At 36.1% G+C, this 21,534-nt stretch overlaps 1 protein-coding gene across 8 annotated transcripts in view; it reads left to right on the top strand.

Annotated features, from left to right (window-relative positions):
* Positions 1–21,534, top strand: part of FAM214A (family with sequence similarity 214 member A) — a 137,446-nt gene that overhangs the window by 111,283 nt on the left and 4,629 nt on the right. For 7 of the 8 annotated variants that reach the window (XM_037833932.1, XM_037833933.1, XM_037833934.1 and 4 more), the window contains 4 exons: positions 2,238–2,317; positions 2,988–3,096; positions 18,434–18,592; positions 20,171–20,239. In XM_037833932.1, the coding sequence (XP_037689860.1) occupies positions 2,238–2,317; positions 2,988–3,096; positions 18,434–18,592; positions 20,171–20,239 (417 nt within the window). Of the gene's footprint in view, positions 1–2,237; positions 2,318–2,987; positions 3,097–18,433; positions 18,593–20,170; positions 20,335–21,534 lie in introns of all 8 variants that reach the window. The other variant, XR_005216461.1, reaches the window with a different exon arrangement.

Genomic DNA, 21,534 nt, shown 5'->3' on the forward strand with positions numbered 1-21,534 from the left:
CTGTGCTAGTGTCATACCTTAGAAGTATATCATGCAAGCATCTATCTATATTTGTAGTGCTGATCTGTGGGAAACATGCTTTTTAACAACCCCTTTCAATCCTATTTGCCTTTAATAGAGCTTTGATAATTATAATCCCATTAACAGTCATCACCCCTATCCATTCCCATACCTTTGAATTCACCATGATTAACACATCTGAACATATTAGAATATCATTTCCCCTCACTAGCATCTTTATATCACTAGGTCCCCAATATTCTACATTATAAGACATTGATTATACATTGTTCAGAGAGTTCATAGAAGTGGTTACATACATTATCTCTTCAGCATCATGCTGGTATAAAGAGCACTACAGAACTCTGGTCAGTATGGTAGTCTGAGATGTTGCAGGAAGACCCTTCCTCCTTCTCAAACACAGAAATGCTAGATAAAGTGTAACATAACTTAAAAAATAGTGTAAGATCCAGAAAGAGAAATCCCTAAGTGCTAATTTGGGGCAACTAATGGCTCTCTCGGGTATCTGAATCAAATAAAGGGCTAGGGTTTAAAGCCCTGCTGGGGTGAGGCAAGGCCACAAGTCTGTACCAGTCATAGTTGAGAGCTAAAACCAAACTTTTCCTTCATAAAGCCAGAAATGGGGAGGACTGCCCTTTAAATGGTAGTGGGGAAAAACTTCCATGTATTTACTCAAAGTTCTGTCAGGGAGGTATGGAGTGGGTAGAAAAAGATGCTGCCAAAAGAAATTGGTCATAAATGTAAGTGACCCATGGAAGCGGTTCTGAATTTGTGCTGTCTATGAGGTTCAGAAACTTCTATCTAAGAAATTACCATAAAAGCTGGATTGTAACCTATGAAATCATTGGGCTACTAGCAGAGAAAACATGAAACTATTTCACATCTATAACCTAGGACAACAAAGATTTTCATGGAAAATAACTTGCTAAAGATGACCTAAGAGAGGTAAAAAATTACAAAGCACATTAAAAAAAAATCACCAGGAGCAAGAAATAGGAGAATACACATATAGGAACCCTGTTGTCAGAGCAACCTGAAAGAGAGTTATCTGTTAAAATGTTCCAAGAGGTAAATAAAGGCAGAGATAAGGAACTGAGATAACACATGTGGATTTGAGGAAGAACTAAATAGAAATTAAGACATGAAAAATATAATTGAAATAAATGCATGCACATGCACATACACATACAGATGGATTAAACATTGAAGACAAAGAGAGATTTAGTGACTGGGAAGACAGATATGAAGAAAGCACCAGAAAGGAAAAGAGATGGTAAAATATGAAAGTGCATGGAAGATAAAATCAGATGTTCAGTGTAAGTCTAGTAGTGGTGCCAAAAGAAGGACTAGAGGGAATGAGGAAGGTGCAGGATTAGAAGAAATGAAGGTAGTGAACTTTCCAGAATTGGAGGCACGAGAGTTTAGATCAAAAGTTTTACATGAAGTTCCAATTATGAAAAAATAGCATGGTGAATTTGTGCAAATCTCAAATATACTGAGGACATATGGACTCTCAGCATCATTTGTGTCTTCCTAGTCACCAGTTAGACTAGTGAGTCTGATAATTTACACTTATTTAATATTCGAGCAACAAATCTCTTAATTGCATGCTGTGTATGATTTTTACCTTTACCCTTGGGTCTTTTCATTTTTAGAATATTTGAGCTAGATTGTGGTTTGTTGTCTTAAGTGTAATGTGGTATACAATGGTGATTGGCATTCTAGAGCAATATTTTCCAAACCTGTTCTCTGAAACTTTAGGGTCCTTGGGAATGCTTCAGTGGGTGGGGTTACGCAAGGGAGTGGCAGAGCTTTGGGATCCCAGTCTCCCGTCTCTGTTTCTGTTTTATCTTTTAAAGCTATAAATGTTTTTTATCCCCCCAAATTATACAGAAGTTTATAAAATAAAAGTATATTATATTATATATTGGGAGTTCCCATAAGATTTTGTTTGGGGAACAAATAGTTCTGCTTCTTAAAAATCAAAACCTAGTGAAACTGCTTATATTAATTATCTATTTTTTTTCACACTACTTAATAAAACTATGGCATAAAAACAGTATGTAATAAAGAGTATAATTTATGTAAGCTGTTAAACAAGATGTTTTATTGTTTTTAAATATGCTTAACTTTCATTTGAAAAATGTTTCATCAATTCAAGAAAATTTATAGTCTTTTTTTTTTTTTAATGTCATGAATGATTATTTTGATCTTAGGTTCCTCAAAGGAAAACACAGTCAGGTTGTTTTGATCTGGATTCTTCATTACTCCATCTGAAAAGCTTGTCATCTAGAAGGTATTTGTCTTAAGAGTCATAATTGTCTAAATATATGAAACAATTACACAATATTCTGGTCTTTCACAAGATATGATATTGACTCTAAAAGTTAAAATTATAACAGGGTTCTTATTTTCCAGTGGCTTTCATTTGCAATATGATTTCACACAGAATGGGGAAGACAATGAGTAGCCACCATATATTAGTCATTGTAATAAATCAACACTTACATGAATTTGTATATTTCTGGTCATTCACCTCCGCCTTTGCCTTACACTTCTTTCCCAAAAAGCCTTAGCAATTTTTTCCAAGTTCGTAAATAATACTTTAATTATTTTCTTTAAGAGTTACATAATTGTGCTTTTGTATTCTTATTTTCAACTGAAAATGAAGATTTTGATATAGAAATCTGCATTATTACATATTTCCAGTAGATGCCACTATTTAATGTAATATAAATTCCACTTTGTTGAAAACAACTAGGAAGTTACATAATTTCTATATAAAATAATATATATTAGATTATAAAATCTAATCAGGAATTTAAATTAAGAATTTTATATCTTAAAATTTAGTTGCATTGAAGTTGTTTTATTTTTAACATTATTATGGGTAGTTTTGTTCATAAATAAATAGGAAAATATTATGGTTAAGTCGTTTTAATAATGTGTCCCCTTTTTTTTAATAGTCCTCAGCCATGTTTAAACATTGGAAATGATCCAGATGTTCATGAAAGACCATTTTTGAGTTCTAGTGCTCCACCTATAACAAGTCTTAGTCTCCTAGGAAATTTTGAGGTAATGTGTTTTGAAACTATTTTAAGAGTTAAAACTATTTCACCTAGATCAAGGGTGTCATTTTATGTCTATAACTTCATTAAAGAGAAATAAATAAACGGATTCTATTTTTTCAATGCCTAGAAATCACTTTTTTATTGTTATTTGTGAGAAGGTAAGTTGGGAGACTTGTCAGTGACGTCTTAGAATTGGGTAGCAGGGAGAAGTTATGGAGAATTTCGGTGTAATCAGGCAGATGAAAATATCTGTTACGTTAAGGAGGAGTGTGGGCTTTTGACTATACCGTTCTACCACCTAAAATTGGCTCTGGGACCCAGGAAGGGTCATGGTGGGCTGACAGCAGTCTGTTCATGATCTAGCAGGTTGATCTTCAAAATCAAATGGTTCTTTGTACTGTTTTTGCAACTTTTCTGTAAATCAAAACTATTTAAAAATTTAAAAGGTTATTTTAAAAGAATCAAATGGTTAAAGATCTCTGATATACCTCCTGTTTTATTTAATATGAGTATTTCTACTTGAGATCCAATGATCTCATAGGTTTGGTGGATGTAAAAAGAAAAGATACTTTGTGGTAAGTTGATTGCTTTTCCATGTGACTTTTAAGTTATCAATCCAGAGATGTTGAACTCTGTATTTTTCCTTGTCATCAATTTAAAATTGCTGAGTCCACTGTGAGTTTCAGGTTCTCTGCAACATTTGCACTTAAGAAAATTATAAGAAAAAAATGAAAAAAGAGAAGAGTTTGATATATAGAAAACTTAGGAAAGGGAAAGTAATTAAAAGATCATTACACTTTTATTTTTATTTTTGTTAAATTCAGTTTTATTGAGATATATTCACATACCATGCAATCATCCATGGTGTACAATCAACTGTTCACAGTACCATCGTATAGTTATGCATTCATCACCCCTATTTTTGAACATTTTCCTTACGCCAGAAAGAATCAGAATAAGAATAAAAAATAAAAGTAAAAAAGAACACCCAAATCATCCCCCCATCCCACCCTGTTTTTCATTTCGCTTTTGTCCCCATTTTTCTACTTGTCTATCCATACACTGGATAAAGGGAGTGCAATCCACAAGGTTTTCACAATCACACTGTCCCTCCTTGTAAGCTACATTGCTATACAATTGTCTTCAAGAGTCAAGGCTACTGGGTTGGAGTTTGATAGTTTCAGGTATTTACTTCTAGCTATTCCAATACATTAAAACCTAAAAAGTATTATCTATATAGTACATAAGAATGTCCACTAGAGTAACCTCTTGACTCCATTTGAAATCTCTCAGCCACTGAAGCTTTATTTCATTTCATTTTGCATCCCCCTTTTGGTCAAGAAGATGTTCTTAATCCCACAATACCGGGTCCGGATTCGTCTCCGGGAGTCATATCCTGCGTTGCCAGGGAGATATACACCCCTGAGAGTCAGGTCCCATGTAGAGGAGAGGGCGGTGAGATCATTTGCCAAGGTGGCTTAGTTAGAGCCAGAGGGCCACGTCTGAGTAACAAAGAGGAACTCACGGGGAGACTCTTAGGCACAATTATAAGCAAGCTTAGCCTCTCCTTTGCAATAACAAGCTTCATAGGGGCAAGCCCCAAGACAGAGGGCTCAGCATATCAAGCTGTCAGTCCCCAATGTTTGTGAGAATGTCAACAATCCAGGTGAGGAAGTCCAACACCTCCACATCCTCCCCCAGCTCCTCAGGGGGGCCCCACATATATATTTTTATTCTCTGCCCACATTTCTTTGGGATGAGTACACTTTTATTTTTAAAGAATTTGATTTGATGTAAATTATCATAATATAAGGAAAAAATAGAGATGTTCCTCTGACGCTGTCCAACCCTTAGGTACTCTAACTTATAATCAGTTTTATTCTCTCTCCAGTAAATTACAGAAGATATTATAATTAATGAGTTAGACTCTGTATTGAAATAATAAAAAGTATTACAGGGACAGACTTGAATTACTAAACTGATACTTGCTTTATGAAGCAAGACAAAGTCTAAGCTGTATAATGCTGGTAAGGAAGAATCACGAAGTTTTGACATTACTTGTGGGGCTTTGGGCAGAGCCTAGAAATGCATTTTCCAAGATAACACCCAAATAGAAAACTATCCATTTGATTTCTGTTGCTAGTAATTTTTTTTTATTAGAGAACTTGTGAGTTTGTAGAAAAATTATGCAGAAAATAGAGTTCCCTATATCTGTCTCTATTATTACTATTTTGCATTTATGTACTTTTGTTAAAATTGCTGAGAGAATATTTTTATAATTGTTTTATTAACTGTAGTCCATAGTTTACATTAGGGTTAACTATTTATGTTGTACAGCCCTGTGGTTGTTGATTTTCCTAATTGTTATTCTAGTAACACATACACCACCTAAATATCCCTTCTTAACCACATTCAGATTTATAATTCAGTGGTACTAATTACATTTACAATGTTGTGCTACCATCACCACCATATATTACCAAAGCGCTTCTATCACCCCAAAAAGAAACTCTGTACCAATTAAACATTAACTCCCCATTCCCTACCCCCACCCCTGGCCCCTGATAACCTGTATTCTAGCTTCTGGCTCTGTGAAATTTGTTTATTCTAATTATTTCTTATCAGTGAGATCAAACATATCTATGTGTGGCTTATTTCAGTCAATATGATATCTTCAAGGTTCATCCATGTTGTTGCATGTATCGGAATCCACTCCTTTTCATGGCTAAATAGTACGCCATCATATGTATATATCATGTTTTGTTTATCCATTCATCTGGACATTTGGGTTGCATCCATCTTTTGGCAATTGTGAATAATGCCGTCACAAACATCGGTGTGTAAATATCTGTTTGAGTCCCTGCTTTAGATTCTTTCAGGTGTATACCTAGAAGTGGAATTGCCAGGTTATATAGTAATTTTTTACTTAACTTTCTGAGAAATTGCCAAGCTCTTTTTAAATGTAATTTGTTATGTAGCACTTTTAACAGCAAAACTATATTTGAACAGTTCCAAACTGTACATACTGTATGAAGCCTCTATTCAATGTGTTTTCTTATTTCTATGTGGAATTTCATATCTTGTGGTGTCCTGTAAATAAAGATTAAATTCCACTCTTTTCTTAAAAAAAAAAAAAAATGCAGCTGCATCTTTTTACATTCCTACCAGCAATGAACAAGTGTTCCTATTTCTCTACATCCTTTCCAACACTTACTATTTTTCTCTTTCTTTGTATATAGCCATTCTAGTGAATGTGAAATGGTATCTTGTGTTTTTTTTTATTTGAATTTCCTTAATAGCTAATGATGTTGAGCATCTTTTCATATGCTTTTTTGGGCACATCTTTGTATATCTTCTTTAGAGAAATGTCTATTCAAGACTTTTGCCTATTTTAAAAATGAGTGTTTGTCTTTTTTTGTTGAATTGGAGGATTTCTTTATAGATTTTGGATATTAAACCCTTATCAGATATGTGGTTTCCCAATGTTTTCTCCCATTTTGTAGGTTATCTTTTTACTTTCATGATAAAGTCCTTTAAACAAAAGTTTTTAATTTTGTTAAGGTCCCATTTATCTATTTTTTTCTTTTGTTGTTTGTGTTTTTGGTGTAAAGTCTAAGAAACCACTACCTAACACAAGGTCTTAGAGATGCTTCCTTATGTGTTCCTGTAAGTTTTATAGTCCTGATTCATATATATAGGTTTTAAATCCATTTATTTTTATTTTTATTTTTAATTTTTGTCCTTGATCCATTTTGAGTTGATTTTTGTATGTGGTTTGAAGTAGGTGTCCACCTTCATTGTTTTGCATATGGATTCCCAGTTTCTCCAGCACCATTTGTTGAAGAGATTATTCTTTACCGATTAAATGAACTTGACATCCTTGTAAAAATCAGTTGGCCATAGATGTGAAGGGTCTATTTCTTAACTCTGAATTTGATTCAGTTGGTATAAGTCTGTCATTGTGCCAATACCATGCTGTTTTGACCACTGCAGTTTTGTCGTAAGTTTTAAAATAGCGAATTGTGAGTCCTCCAACTTCATTCTTCTTTTTAAAGATATATTTTGCTATTTGGGGCCCCTTAACTCTTCCATATAAATTCGATGATTCACTTTTCCATTTCTGCAAAGAAAGATGCTGGAATTTTTATTGGGATTATATAGGTCCTTTACATCTTTGGTTAAATTTATTCCTAGATATTTGATTCTTTTAGTTGCTATAGTAAATGAATTTTTTTCCTTTATTTCTTCTTCAGATTGTTCATTACTAAGTGTATAGAAATGCCACTGGTTTTTGCATGTCAATCTTGTACCCTATCATTTTTCTAAATTTATTTATTAACTCTACTAGCGTTGTTGTAGATTTGGGGGGATTTTCTATATATAGGATCAAGTTGTCTCCATAAAGAAAGTTTTACTTCTTCCTTTCCAGTTTGGATGCCCTTTATTTCTTTTACTTGTGTAATTGCTCTGGCTAGAACTTACAGTACTTTGTTGAATAACAGTGGTGACAGTGGGCATCCTTGTTCATTCCAGATCTTAGAGGGAACACTTTCAGTCTTTCACTATTGAGTCTGATGTTAGCTGTAGGTTTTTTTTTTTTTTTTTTTTTTTTTAATTAATTAATTAATTTATTTTTTTTTTATCATTTTATTGAGATATATTCACATACCACGCAGTCATACAAAACAAATTGTACTTTCGATTTTTTACAGTACCATTACATAGTTGTACATTCATCACCTAAATCAATCCCTGACACCTTCATTAGCACACACACAAAAATAACAAGAATAATAATTAGAGTGAAAAAGAGCAATTGAAGTAAAAAAGAACACTGGGTACCTTTGTCTGTTTGTTTCCTTCCCCTACTTTTCTACACATCCATCCATAAACTAGACAAAGTGGAGTTTGGTCCTTATGGCATTCCCAATCCCATTGTCACCCCTCATAAGCTACATTTTTATACAACTGTCTTCGAGATTCATGGGTTCTGGGTTGTAGTTTGATAGTTTCAGGTATCCACCACCAGCTACCACAATTCTTTAGAACCTAAAGAGTGTTGTCTAAAGTGTGCGTAAGAGTGCCCACCAGAGTGATCTCTCGGCTCGTTTTGGAATCTCTCTGCCACTGAAGCTTATTTCATTTCCTTTCACATCCCCCTTTTGGTCAAGAAGATGTTCTCCATCCCACGATGCCGGGTCTACATTCCTCCCCGGGAGTCATATTCCACCTTGCCAGGGAGATTCACTTCCCTGGGTGTCTGATCCCACGTAGGGGGGAGGGCAGTGATTTCACCTTTCAAGTTGGCTTAGCCAGAGAGAGAGGGCCACATCTGAGCAACAAAGAGGCATTCAGGAGGAGACTCTTAGGCACAAATACAGGGAGGCCTAGCCTCTCCTTTGCAGCAACCATCTTCCCAAGGGTAAAACTTATGGTAGAGGGCTCAACCCATCAAACCACCAGTCCCCTATGTCTGTGGTCATGTTAGCAACCATGGAGGTGGGGTAGGTGAATACACCTGCATTCTCCACAGGCTCCTCAAGGGGGCACTGCATCTTTTTTTTTTTTTTTTCCTTGTTTGTCTTTTTTCTTTTCTTTTTTTTTTTTTTTAACTTTCCCTTCTTTTTTAAATCAACTGTATGAAAAAAAAAGTTAAAAAGAAAACAAACATACAATAAAAGAACATTTCAAAGAGACCATAACAAGGGAGTAAGAAAAAGACAACTAACCTAAGATAACTGCTTAACTTCCAACATGTTCCTACTTTACCCCAAGAAAGTTACATAATATAGCAACATTTCAGTGAACTTGTTCCCACTACATCCATCAGAAATTAACAGACCATAGTCATTTCTGGGCATCCCCAGAACGTTAAATAGCTTATCTGTTCTTGGATTATTGTTCCCCCTTCCTTAATTGCTCTCTACTGCTAGTTCCCCTACATTCTACATTATAAACCATTTGTTTTACATTTTTCAAAGTTCACATTAGTGGTAGCATATAATATTTCTCTTTTTGTGCCTGGCTTATTTCGCTCAGCATTATGTCTTCAAGGTTCATCCATGTTGTCATATGTTTCACCAGATCGTTCCTTCTTACTGCCGCGTAGTATTCCATCGTGTGTATATACCACATTTTATTTATCCACTCATCTGTAGAAGGACATTTGGGTTGTTTCCATCTCTTGGCAATTGTGAATAATGCTGCTATGAACATTGGCGTGCAGATATCTGTTCGTGTCACTGCTTTCCAATCTTCCGGGTATATACCGAGAAGAGCAATCGCTGGATCGAATGGTAGCTCTATATCTAGTTTTCTAAGGAACTGCCAGATTGACTTCCAGAGTGGCTGAACCATTATACAGTCCCACCAACAATGAATAAGAGTTCCAATTTCTCCACATCCCCTCCAGCATTTGTAGTTTCCTGTTTGTTTAATGGCAGCCATTCTAACCAGTGTTAGATGGTATCTCATTGTGGTCTTAATTTGCATCTCTCTAATAGCTAGTGAAGCTGAACATTTTTTCATGTGTTTCTTGGCCATTTGTATTTCCTCTTCAGAGAACTGTCTTTTCATATCTTTTGCCCATTTTATAATTGGGCTGTCTGTACTATTGTCATTGAGTTGTAGGATTTCTTTGTATATGCAAGATATCAGTCTTTTGTCAGATACATGGTTTCCAAAAATTTTTTCCCATTGAGTTGGCTGCCTCTTTACCTTTTTGAGAAATTCCTTTGAGGTGCAGAAACTTCTAAGCTTGAGGAGTTCCCATTTATCTATTTTCTCTTTTGTTGCTTGTGCTTTGGGTGTAAAGTCTAGGAAGTGGCCACCTAATACAAGGTCTTGAAGATGTTTTCCTACATTATCTTCTAGGAGTTTTATGGTACTTTCTTTTATATTGAGATCCTTGGTCCATTTTGAGTTAATTTTTGTGTAGGGGGTGAGGTAGGGGTCCTCTTTCATTCTTTTGGATATGGATATCCAACTCTCCCAGCCACATTTGTTGAAAAGACCATTATGGCTCAGTTCGGTGACTTTGGGGGCCTTATCAAAGATCAGTCGGCCATAGATCTGAGGGTCTATCTCTGAATTCTCAATTCGATTCCATTGATCTATATGTCTATCTTTGTGCCAGTACCATGCTGTTTTGGCATCTGTGGCTTTATAATAAGCTTCAAAGTCAGGGAGTGTAAGTCCTCCCACTTCGTTTTTCTTTTTTAGAGTGTCTTTAGCAATTCGAGGCATCTTCCCTTTCCAAATAAATTTGATAACTAGCTTTTCCAAGTCTGCAAAGTAGGTTGTTGGAATTTTGATTGGGATTGCATTGAATCTGTAGATGAGTTTGGGTAGAATTGACATCTTAATGACATTTAGTCTTCCTATCCATGAACATGGAATATTTTTCCATCTTTTAAGGTCCCCTTCTATTTCTTTTAGTAGAGTTATGTAGTTTTCTTTGTATAGGTCTTTTACATCTTTGGTTAAGTTGATTCCTAGGTACTTGATTTTTTTAGTTGCTATTGAAAATGGTATCTTTTTCTTGAGTGTCTCTTCAGTTTGTTCATTTCTAGCATATAGAAACATTACTGACTTATGTGCATTAATCTTGTATCCCGCTACTTTGCTAAATTTGCTTATTAGCTCTAGTAGGTGTATCGTTGACTTCTCACGGTTTTCTAGATATAAGATCATATCATCTGCAAACAATGACAGTTTTACTTCTTCTTTTCCAATTTGGATGCCTTTTATTTCTTTGTCTTGCCGGATTGCCCTGGCTAGCACTTCCAGCACAATGTTGAATAACAGTGGTGACAGCGGGCATCCTTGTCTTGTTCCTGATCTTAGAGGGAAGGCTTTCAGTCTCTCACCATTGAGTACTATGCTGGCTGTGGGTTTTTCATATATGCTCTTTATCATGTTGAGGAAGTTTCCTTCAATTCCTACCTTTTGAAGTGTTTTTATCAAAAAGGGATGTTGGATTTTGTCAAATGCTTTTTCAGCATCTATTGAGATGATCAATTGATTTTTCCCTTTCGAGTTTTTAATGTGTTGTAATACATTGATTGTTTTTCTTATGTTGAACCATCCTTGCATGCCTGGAATGAACCCCACTTGGTCATGGTGTATGATTTTTTTAATGTGTCTTTGGATTCGATTTGCAAGTATTTTGTTGAGGATTTTTGCATCTATATTCATTAGGGAGATTGGCCGGTAGTTTTCCTTTTTTGTAGCATCTTTGCCTGGTTTTGGTATTAGATTGATGTTAGCTTCATAAAATGAGTTAGGTAGTGTTCCATTTTTTTCAATGTTTTGAAAGAGTTTGAGTAAGATTGGTGTCAGTTCTTTCTGGAAAGTTTGGTAGAATTCCCCTGTGAAGCCATCTGGCCCTGGGCATTTATTTGTGGGAAGATTTTTGATGACTGATTGGATCTCTTTGCTTGTGATGGGTTGGTTGAGGTCTTCTATTTCTTCTCTGGTCAGTCTAGGTTGTTCATATGTTTCCAGGAAATTGTCCATTTCTTCTACATTATCCAGTTTGTTGCCATACAGTTGTTCATAATATCCTCTTATAATTTTTTTAATTTCTTCAGGATCTGCAGTTATGTCAGCTTTTTCATTCATTATTTTGTTTATATGGGTCTTCTCTCTTTTTGATTTTGTCAGTCTAGCTAGGGGCTTGTCAATCTTGTTGATCTTCTCAAAGAACCAACTTTTGGTGATATTTATCCTCTCTATTGTTTTTTTGTTCTCTATGTCATTTATTTCTGCTTTAATCCTTGTTATCTCTTTTCTTGTACTTGGTTTAGGATTGGTTTCTTGTTCATTTTCTAGCTTCTTCAGTTGATCCATTAGTTCTTTGATTTTGGCTCTTTCTTCCTTTTTAATATATGCGTTTAGTGCTATAAATTTCCCCCTTAGCACTGCTTTTGCTGCATCCCATAGGTTTTGGTATGTTGTGTTCTCATTTTCATTCGTCTCTATATATTTAGCAATTTCTCTTGCTATTTCTTCTTTAACCTACTGATTGCTTAGGAGTGTGTTGTTTAACCTCCAGGTATTTGTGAATTTTCTAAGTCTCTGATGGTTATTGACTTCTAATTGTATTCCATTGTGGTCAGAGAATGTGCTTTGAATAATTTCAATCTTTTTAAATTTATTGAGGCTTGTTTTATGTCCCAGCATATGATCTATTCTGGAGAAAGTTCCGTGAGCACTAGAAAAGTATGTGTATCCTGGTGATTTGGGATGTAATGTCCTGTATATGTCTGTTAAATCTAATTCATTTATCAGATTGTTTAGGTTTTCAGTTTCCTTATTGGTCTTCTGTCTGGTTGATCTATCTATAGGAGAGAGTGATGTGTTGAAGTCTCCCACAATTATTGTGGAAACATCAATTGCTTCCTTTAGTTTTGCCAGTGTTTCTCTCATGTATTTTGTGGCACCTTGATTGGGTGCATAGACATTTACGATTGTTATTTCTTCTTGCTGAATTGCCCCTTTTATTAGTATGTAGTGGCCTTCTTTGTCTCTCAAAACATCCCTGCATTTGAAGTCTATTTTATCTGAGATTAATATTGCTACACCTGCTTTCTTTTGGCTGTAGCTTGCATGAGATATTTTTTTCCATCCTTTCACTTTCAGTTTCTTTGTGTCCCTGTGTCTAAGATGAGTCTCTTGTATGCAACATATTGATGGTTCATTTTTTTTGATCCATTCTGCGAATCTATATCTTTTAATTGGGGAGTTTAATCCATTTACATTCAACGTTAAAACCGTGAAGGCATTTCTTGAATCGGCCATCTTATCCTTTGGTTTATGTTTGCCATATTTTTCTCTCTCTCTATTAATATCCTTTATTGTACCCATACCGAATCTCTTTAGTACTGAACCTTTCTCCAAGTCTCTCTGTCCTGTCTTTGTTTCTCTGTCTGTAGGGCTCCCTTTAGTATCTCCAGTAAGGCAGGTCTCTTGTTAGCAAATTCTCTCAGCATTTCTTTGTCTGTGAAAAATTTAAGCTCTCCCTCAAATTTGAAAGAGAGCTTTGCTGGATAAAGTATTCTTGGCTGGAAATTCCTCTCACTCAGAATTTTAAATATATCGTGCCACTGCCTTCTTGCCTCCATGGTGGCTGCTGAGTAGTCACTACTTAGTCTTATGCTGTTTCCTTTGTATGTGGTGAATTGCTTTTCTCTTGCTGCTTTCAGAACTTGCTCCTTCTCTTCTATGTTTGACAGTGTGATCAGTATATGTCTCGGAGTGGGTTTTTTTGGATTTATTCTATTTGGAGTTCGCTGAGCATTTATGATTTGTGTATTTATGTTGTTTAGAAGATTTGGGAAGTTTTCCCCAACAATTTCTTTGAATACTCTTCCTAGACCTTTACCCTTTTCTTCCCCTTCTGGGACACCAATGAGTCTTATATTTGGACGTTTCATATTATCTATCATATCCCTGAGGTCCATTTCGAGTTTTTCAATTTTTTTCCCGATTCTTTCTTTTATGCTTTCATTTTCCATTCTGTCATCTTCCAGGTCACTGATTCGTTGTTCAACTTCCTCTAGTCTTGTACTATGAGTGTCCAGAATCTTTTTAATTTGGTCAACAGTTTCTTTAATTTCCATAAGATCATCCATTTTTTTATTTAGTCTTGCAATGTCTTCTTTATGCTCTTCTAGGGTCTTCTTGATTTCCTTCATATCCCGTACTATGGTCTCATTGTTCATCTTTAGTTCTTTGAGTAGCTGCTCTAGGTGCTGTGTCTCTTCTGGTCTTTTGATTTGCGTGCTTGGGCTTGGGTTATCCATATCGTCTCGTTTTTTCATATGCTTTATAATTTTCTGTTGTTTTTGGCCTCGTGGCATTTGCTGAACTTGATAGGGTTCTTTTAGGGTTTGTAGACCTATTGAAGTCCTTATCTCTAATTTCTCAGATCTACAGCTTCGTGGCGTACACTTTCTCTAACTAACCAGCAGGTGGCGTCCACGAGCCACCTGTTCTCCACAAGCCAGTTCTCCCCTGCTTAGCCTTTTTGGTGAGTGGGGGAGTGAGTCTTGTGAGGCCCAATTGGTGTACCAAGCTTGCGTGTGTAGTTGGTGTTGCCTGCCCTGTATGTGGGGCGTGTTTCTGGGCAGTCGGGGAGGCGGGGTGGCCCTAACAATCAAATCTCCCTGATGATCCTAGAGTTTTAAAGCTGCTGCAATAGTCTAATCCTTCAGTTCAGTCCTGCCACAGTTTGTCTCTGCCACTGACCCACAAGTCTTTGGTATTGGCGTATGGCTCCTGAGACTTGCAAGTGGGCCCCTCTCCCAGGCTGTGCACCCCGGGTCCTCTGTTGAGGGATGACTGTGCTATGTCACAGGTGAGTGCCGTCCCCCCAGGGCAGTTCTGGGCTGCTGGGCTGTGTATGGAGGCTCCCAGTCTGCTGAAATGATGGCTGAATGGGGCTTTGTTAATTCACACTGCTCCACCTTCCCAGCTCTGGGACATTCAGCTGAAGTTGCAGGGAAGGCTAATGTCCACGCCCAGTTTTGTGGTGTGTGCCTGTTATTTGAAGCACTTCCGTCACACTGGGTTGTCTGGGGCAGCTCTGGGCTATGGGGCTGGCGATGGGCAGAGAGATCAGCTTTGCTTCGGGATTTGCATATGCGCCTCAAGGCCTGAGCTCCGCCCTTCCCCTTTCTGTGTTCACCAGAACTCCAAAAATCCTCTGCTTTTATTTTGGAGTTTTTCGTGTTGTTTTTTTTCTATGCCTGTCTCCTCTCTGCTGGGCTGGCTGCTCTCAGAGTCTCTGATGTCTGGTCTCAGTCTGTCTATGGTTGGAGTTTGAATCAGTAGAATGAGTTTCCGAGAAGAGCAGCCACTGCAGTTCTCCCTTCTCCTTCCCGGAGCTGACAGCCCCTCCTCCCCCGGGACTGAGCCTGGCAGGGAGGGGCGCGGGTCCCCTGGCCGCAAAAACTTACAGATTTCGCTGATCTCAGCAGTTCCACGTTTTCATGAGTGTTGTATGAAGTATGCCCAAAGACAGATTGCTCTGTGGTGTCCAGTCCACGCAGTTCCTGGCTTTTTACCTACTTTCCTGGAGGAGTAACTAAAACTTACAGCTCACCAGTCTGCCATCTTGCCCCGCCTCTCTGTAGGTTTTTAAATATGTTGTTTATCATGTTGAGGACGTTTCATTTTATTCCTAGTGTCTAAGTGTTTTTTATCACGAAGGGGTGCTGGATTTTGTCAAATGGCTTTTCTATGTCAATTGAGATGACCATGTGGTCTTTTTCCTTTGTTCTGTTAATGTGGTGTATTACTGTTACGTTAATTGATTTTCTTAGGTCTAAACATTCTTGCATGCCTGCATAAATCCCACTTGATCATGGTGTACAATTCTTTTAGTATGCTTTTGTGTTCAGTTTTGGTAGTCTTTTGTTGAGCATTTTTGCATCTGTATTTATGAGAGATATTGGTCTACAATTTTATTTTCTTGTGGTATCTTTATCTGGCTTTGGTATTACGGTGAATTTACCCCCATAGAATGAGTTGGGAAGAGTTCCCTCCTCTGCAATTTTTTTTTGTAAGTTGGTGTTAATTCTTCTTGGAACATTTGATAAAGTTCACCTGTGAAGCCATTTGATCCTGGGGTTTTAAGAGATTTTTTATTTCTCATTCAGTCTCTTTATTTTTTTATGGTCTGTTGAGATCTTGTATTTCTTCTTGAGTCAGTATAGATAGTTTATGTGTTTCTAGGAATTTGTCCATTTCTTCTAGGTTATCTAATTTGTTGACATACCATTATTCATAGTGTCTTCTTACTGTCCTTATTTCTATGGGGTTGGTAGTAATACTCCCTCTTTCATTTCTGATTTTAGTTATTTGTGCTCCCTCTTTTCTTTTTCTTTCTAAGTCTAGCTAAGGGTTTGTCAATTTTATTGATCTCTTTAAAGAAATGACTTTCAATTTTGTTGATGCTTTCTATTGTTTTATTTTCTTTTTTCATTTGTCTCTACTTGATCTTTATTTCCCTCCTTCTGCTTGCTTCGGGTTGAGTTTGCTCTTCTTTTTCTAGATCTTCCATTTGTGAGGCTAGGTCTCTATTTGAGCTCTTCTGTTTTAATTTAAGCATTTGAAGTTGTAAATTTCCCTCTCAGCACTGCCTTTGCTGCATCCCTTAAATTATCCTATGTTGTGTTTTAATTTTCATTTACCTCAAGATATTTCCTAATTTTCCTTATGATTTGTTTTTTGCCCTTTTGGTTGTTTGAGTACATTTTTTAGTGCTGACTTACTTGTGAACTTTCAAGTTCTCCCTCTGTTATTGATTACTAGCTTCATTCCATTTTGGTTGTAGAAGGTACATTGTATGGTTTCAGTATTTTTAAATTTAATGAGACTTGTTTTGTGACCTAACGTGTGGTCTATCCTGGACAATGACCCATTGGCACTAGAGAAGAATGCATTCTTACACTGTTGGGTGACGTGTTCTATATATGTCCATTAGGTCTAGTTGGTTTATAGTATTGTTCAAGTCTTTTATTTCCTTATTAATTTTCTGTCAGGATGTTCTATCCATTATTGAAAATGGTGTATTGATATCTCCTGCTATTAATGTAGAACTGTCTATTTTCCCTTCAATTCTGTTAATATTTGCTTCGTATGTTTTGTGGCTCTGCTGTTAGGTGCATAGTTGGTATTCAGCTAGCAATATGACAGAGATATCCTTGAATGCCAGGAGCTAGCAAAAACAAATGCAGGAAACACCTATCACCATCTTTGCAGATTCGTTCTGTGTTGGCTGATGTTCTCCTTCAGAGCTTAGCCTTCCTACCAATGAAACTGAATAACAGTCTGATATAGCACAAGGTCCTCTCTAGTCTTTTCTGAGCATGCGTCTTTTCCGAGCATGTCTTTTCCTGTACCATGCTCACAGCCTTAAGAATTTACCCTTTTAAAGGGGTCTGAATGCCCCCACTTCTCTTTCTAAATATTGTTTCTTAGTCCTGGGTGCTCTCTTGTATGTCTTAAAGCCGATATTCCTTTGCACCAGCCCACTGTGATTTGGTTGTTTCTTATACTGATTTAGCTGTCTGCAAGCAGCTTCTGCATGCAGGACAAATTCTGGGATTGCATGCCAGAGACTAATGTCTTGGTTTAGTCCTTCAGGCTGCTACCGGGTAGATTGGCACAAATCATACATGTAGTCTGATATGTATATAGGGATACTCAGCTCCCTCTAGATGCAGGACCAGGAACCAGTGTTGAAAGCACAGCCTGGTTCCACACCAAGCTGGTGAGAGGGTGGGAGAAGGGCCATCAAGGATGCCAGAAGTTTCCCTATTGTGGTTTTTTTTTTTTAAGTTGCCTTTTTGTTGATTTGGCCTTTGCCTACTTTTTGCAACCCTTTGACTGTTTTCTGCAGCTCTGAGAAAGATAGCTTTGCCAGGTTTTGCTAGTTGTTCAAAGATTCTATGGGGGAACTGAATCCTGAAGTGTCTCTCACAGTCATCTGGAAGTCTGGCTTTATGTTTTTTTTTTTTTTGGTCATACAAAGTGTACATTCAGTTGTTCACAGTACCATTATATTGTGCGTTCATCATCAAAATTAATTTTTCAACATTTTCATTACCACACACACAAAAATAATAAGAATAAAAATTGAAGTAAAAAAAAACAATTAAAGTAAAAAAGAACACTGGGTGCCTTTTTTTTTTTTTTTTTGCCCACCTTTTTCTACTCATCCATCCATACACTGGACAGAGGGGAATGTGGTCCATATGGCTTTCCCAATCACATTGTCATAAGCTACATTTTTATACTATCGTCTTTAAGATTCAAGGGTTCTGGGTTGTAGTTTGATAGTTTCAGGTATTTACTGCTAGCTATTCCAATTCGTTAGAACCTGAAAAGGGTTGTCTTGGCTTTATCTTTTGATTCAACTTCTGTGTATGACCTGTAAATAAGTTTTCAAGTACATCTCTGTGCCTAGCACCATGAATAGGCACAGTGAGAGATGAAAAGATTTAGGATATTATACATGCTTTAGCAGAGCCTATTTATTATTTGTGGAAATAAGATGACATATATTAAACAATGAGGTCTAACCAATGGTGAAATTTAAGGAGAGTTCAGTATGGGTTGGAAATAGTGAGCAGAGGCCACACTTTATAGGATGGTAGAAGAATAATGGGGGAGGGTGGTGCCTCAGGTCATATAATCAGCAGAAATAAGGGCATGGAAATTGTAGCAGTCACTTTTCTAGCTCCAGAAAGCATATTAATGTATTTATTTATATAGAAAATAAATGTTAACTTTTTCATTTTATTTTATTTTTAATATTTTATCTTGTCTTCTAGGAATCTGTGTTGAATTATCGTTTAGATCCTCTCGGCATTGTTGATGGTTTTACTGCCGAGGTGGGGGCAAGTGGTGTTTTCTGCCCCACACATTTGACTCTTCCTGTTGAAGTGTCATTCTACAGTGTTTCAGATGATAATGCTCCCTCTCCTTATATGGCAAGTATTTTTTACATTGTCTTTTTTACTGAAATCAACACAATATAGTGAAAATTGACTTTAAATTTAAAGAAATTTAGTAGCATTTGGGTCAGTACTTGAAATATAAAGCATTAGCATCAGATGAACAAGGCCATGTACAATTTCCTTCTATTTTTTTTAACGTAATTTTATTGAGATATATTCACACACCATACAATCCATCCAAAGTATACAGTGGTTCAGATATTTGTGTATTCATTACCATGATCATTTTTAGAACATTTGTATTACTCAAGAAAAAGAAATAAAAAGAAAAAAGAAGACCCCAAACATCCTATATATTGCCCCTCCCTCTTATTGATCACTAGTATTGCACACTACCCAATTTAAGATTTTAATAGAGGTAGGTTAACTAAGACAGTGTCATATTGTCAAGAGATAGATAAATACATCGGTGGAACAGAACAAAACATCCAGAAGTAGATCCATACAAACACAGGCAACTGATTTTTTTCTTTTATTCTTTTTTTGTTTTTGCTATATAGTTATAAAATCATTATCAAATATCAAGGCTACTGGATTACAGTTACTTCTATTTTTAACTAACCAAATTAAGATATACCTCTTCCAGTTTTTCACTTAGCTTTGCATTTACTTTTTCCTCTTAGCTTTATTGAGAAGGAATTTCTGAGTAAGATTTTGACCAGTTTAGTACATCTTAACCATATTATTCCATCCTAAAATGCCAGAATAAAATGTGGTATTCTTCTGTATGCTAACAATAACTTTTTCTAGGTAGAAATGTTAGTATAGCAACTAATTAAAATAATTAATAGAATTATTAAAATGAAATGCAATTAACTAATAATTTTAATAATAATACCAAATAGTTTCTCAGTCCCTTCCTAAAATTCCCAACTTGCCAGGGCAACTACTGGTCTTACATTTCTTGGAAATTGTTGTAGTGTGTCCTTAAAGTTTAAGGTTTTTAAAATATGTATTCTTTCTTTATAAATTGATTTTGTTACTGTGTTCTAAAAACTATTAGTATTATATGTATTAAAGGAAATTAAGTCACCACCACCACCATCACCACTCCACCTCCGGGGGAAAAAAAAAGGCAGTATCCTAACATGACCCAATTTAAGGTCTTGACTATAAAGAATTGACTTCATTTTTGGCCAAGACTTAAACTCTACCACATTTCTGACTTTTTACATGTCTAAAGACCAATAAATTTGTTTTGCTTCTTCATTGACCCCTTATGATACTTGATAATAATCCTTTAACTCCTTTTCTTTCCTTTTTTTTTGTTAAGGAACTTCTTACTCTTATATCCTCATATATAAAGTTCAAGCAGTGTGGTCAGTAATATTGTATGTTATTTATTGCAACATCTCCAGAAAGAACATTCTTTCTAATTTAATGGAATGCACGCTATTTTAAACTCATAGAATGTACCTTTGTTAATTCAATTTGAATGTTTTTCTACACAAGTAGAATTCATAAGTTTTAATCACATGATTTATTAGTCTTATCTTTATCTTTTATATATGTGCATCAGTTTGTACTCAACTTGTCTTCTTTTATTTTAAGGGTGTGATTACTTTAGAGTCCCTTGGTAAAAGGGGTTATCGAGTACCTCCTTCAGGAACGATACAAGTGGTATGTGTTTTATAGCCTACAATTGCAATAATCATTCTCTCACATACATATAGAACTTAGCCCTTTCTCCTGCTACTGCTGCTGCAACAACTTTGGTAAGTAACAGTGGGGCTGCAGCTTTGTTTGGAGTTTCCCTGCTCTGCCACAGGAATGACCATTTGGGGACCTCCATAAAAGGAAAGCATTAATAAGCAAATAAAGGTGAATGCTTTAGAAAAATAGTATATGATAGTTTGCTTAACATGAATAGAGCTATTTACAGTATAATGAAGATCTAACATTATCAGTGCCTTTTATTTAATATAATAAGCCAGATTGAGATTGACCTATTTAAAAGGAGACCCCAAATATTAGTATTGCTTTGGCAGGAAAACTTGGGAAATACAGTGATATCCCTAGTGTAATAATTTCCAAAATTGATCCTAATGAGATCATCACACAAATCAGAATGTAGTCTAACAGTTATCAGGTCAGAGCAGCCATCCTTCCTTTTGGTCCAGGTGTTAATCTAGTTTTGTACCAGGAGAGCCCTTGTAGCTCAGAGCAGTGCTGTTTCATCCCTCGTCTAGGATTCTTAGAAGATTAATTTGATGTCAAGACCAGTTTGAAACTGAGGGCAAGTCTAAGTGAGACCCAGGATAATCCTGCAAGCCCTGGCTCTTACAGACTGAAAAGGCTGGTACCTCCCACTCAGGATCTGGTCTTAATCTAAAAAGCTGTTTTATGCCCTTTGGCCTCAGTGAGTTCCATGCTTTGTCAGACCAGTTGTCATCACCATTGTTCCAATACTGTGAGGAGTGTGTGTGTATTTGTTTATTTCATATTATATCCGAATGAAATATAGTACTATGCAATATATGTGTGCATATATTGCTATATATAAAAATTTTACTGAAGGAAAATCACTGCATATTAACGTATGATTTTTATATTGAATGGATTTCTTGGACTAAAAGAGTGATAATTTTCTGTTCTCTTGCTCCTGGCTATGTAGCTCATGAGAAAGTATGGGTCACTGGAATTTAGCTGTAAGTTTTCATAATAATGAGGCATAAACTCAGAGGCAGCACATTTACCTCTTATTTGAGGACTGCCAACCCTAGTGCTTAATTTTAAATCTGAAATTTGGGTATGTCTTTCATTCCTTATATATAGTTTAATTATGTATAAACACAATTTGAACTGGTTTTCTAGTGTTGTGGTTGTTGAATGTATTACTCTTACTCTTAAGACTCACTAGACTTCAAAAATTGGATCATAATATTGATATATTTCTCATTTTGATTCAGTGAGTG

The sequence above is a fragment of the Choloepus didactylus genome, chromosome 4, assembly GCF_015220235.1.
Source record: "Choloepus didactylus isolate mChoDid1 chromosome 4, mChoDid1.pri, whole genome shotgun sequence".
NCBI classification, from domain to species: Eukaryota; Metazoa; Chordata; class Mammalia; order Pilosa; family Megalonychidae; genus Choloepus; species Choloepus didactylus.